The 1,810-nt window shown below is 42.4% G+C and overlaps 1 protein-coding gene across 1 annotated transcript in view; it reads right to left on the bottom strand.

Annotated features, from left to right (window-relative positions):
* The window catches only part of LOC119594864, a gene marked incomplete at its 3' end in the record, with an annotated part of 25,290 nt that overhangs the window by 16,895 nt on the left and 6,585 nt on the right, over positions 1-1,810 (bottom strand). The window contains 3 exon segments of the mRNA XM_037943944.1: positions 361-574; positions 685-746; positions 907-1,040. Coding sequence (XP_037799872.1) covers positions 361-574; positions 685-746; positions 907-1,040 — 410 coding nt within the window.

Genomic DNA, 1,810 nt, shown 5'->3' with positions numbered 1-1,810 from the left:
CAGGGAGATGCTAAAAAGCAAGTAATGTTTTATTTTTTTTATCAAAACAACCCAATACCCACTTTAAATACACTCAAACCCTTAAATCATGCCAAATGTCATAAATTTATTCCACATAGTCTCGCGTCAATACGTATATTTATATACTTAACGATTGCCTGTATTAAGCACTACAAGATTCATGGGCACAGTTGAAGAGTAACGGGTTGGTGTCGACGCACAGGTCAATGGCGAACAACTCCCCCGTCTTTTGGTTTGGTTTGGGGCAAGACTTTTCGTTTTTTAAAAGCAGGAATTCGCGACGTATAGGGCATTTGCGACAGTTGTAACGGGCGGCGTTGAACACCTCCCCCTCCAAACCCTGGGTAGCTTTGACGAACGGGAGGTCGTGGCTAGTCTCTGTAGACTTTGGGAAGCTTCGGGACAGGCGTCGGCGATGCGTTCTGCTCCTTTGGTGGTTTGACGATGAGTTTGTATGCGGTAGAAAAAACCATCGAAGAAGCGCGTTTTTTGATTCTGCATACTGAACCCAGAAATTGGGGTCGGTGTACCCCACCACGGCTGACGGTAGAGGCTGAAATCGAACTTCTTAAAGGATGATATCAAATTAAGAGCTTCGCGTTTGTTGTTAGTATTGCGTCGATGTTTCTTTAGCTTCCCGATGAGTAAAAAACTGGAGCAAACCCGGTATCCCCTTCTTGTAGAGCAGCGTTCCCAAAACCCCAAGGCCCCAGGTCAATTGCAGACTGAAAGGACATGGAAATCGGGAGTTCTCGGCAAGGGTTTCCGAAAAAATGATCCCTTTTGGGTTTTTTAAAAAGTTTTGCCCCCAAAAAGCGCATTTAGAGTGGTCTACCCCGTTATGCTATACCGAAAAATTACTAAAGAAAGATAAGTAGAACCCACCAGACCAAAAACCTCTGATAGATTTCCAGTTTTTGGGGGGTAGCGGGGGGTTTCGTCCCTGCCCCACGATATGTTCCAGATAGGAGGGAGCAGCAAAATGTAGTTAAACCCAATTGATGGTAAACCCAGCTTGTCTAAGCGGGAAAACGGAGCGAGCTAGGATATGAAATCCCATGAGTCAGAGATTTAAGAAATTTTAAAAGAAATTTAACCCCTTAAACCTTGAATGATAAGGGTTTCTCTTTAAAAGGTGGCTGGTGCTTTGCCCCCCAAAAGGTCTTACTGTATAATTACATAACCAAAAGGAGTTATAAAAGCAGGTATATTTATAGGATTATCGGTTAATTCTACTTAGTAGTAACCTTTCTGCATACCAATCTTGGCTAGGAATTTGGTTTCTCCTATCGAATCTACAAGTTCTCCAATTAAAGGAAAGGGGTCTCTTTTTCGTGCTTTATAACCCCTGGCGACGTGGGTTTTGGGGGCACCGCAGGAGGGTAAAACCCCATGGAAAGTTATTTGGTTCAGCTAAACCATGATAATTTACTTCCTTCTTCATAGAAGCTATCTTTCCTGGGCTAAGTCTATATGGACTTTGCCTAATGGGTCTTACCTCGGAAGCGATTTGAACTCTTTAGGTAAGGCCACAAAACCGGGGGTTATCAGCGTTCCCCAAAGGAATTTTTTAGTTTTTGAGATACATCACGTATCTATGAAGCAGACAAGTAATCTAAATATTTGTAAAAATGTTAGCTATTATCTCAGAGTGGGTTATGAGGACCTGGGTTTTCTAAACAATTCAGTCTCCGAAAATTTTTTTGGACTAAAAATGTGAGTTTGCGGGGAATCATATTTGAAAAGGGTTTTGCCTTTGGCAAGTCTTCCCTTTGGTGCTTGTATTATG

This window comes from Penaeus monodon, chromosome 34, assembly GCF_015228065.2.
Source record: "Penaeus monodon isolate SGIC_2016 chromosome 34, NSTDA_Pmon_1, whole genome shotgun sequence".
NCBI classification, from domain to species: domain Eukaryota; kingdom Metazoa; phylum Arthropoda; class Malacostraca; order Decapoda; family Penaeidae; genus Penaeus; species Penaeus monodon.
The sequence above is the reverse complement of the archived record's forward strand: the minus strand, read 5'-3'. Positions and strand labels throughout refer to the sequence as shown.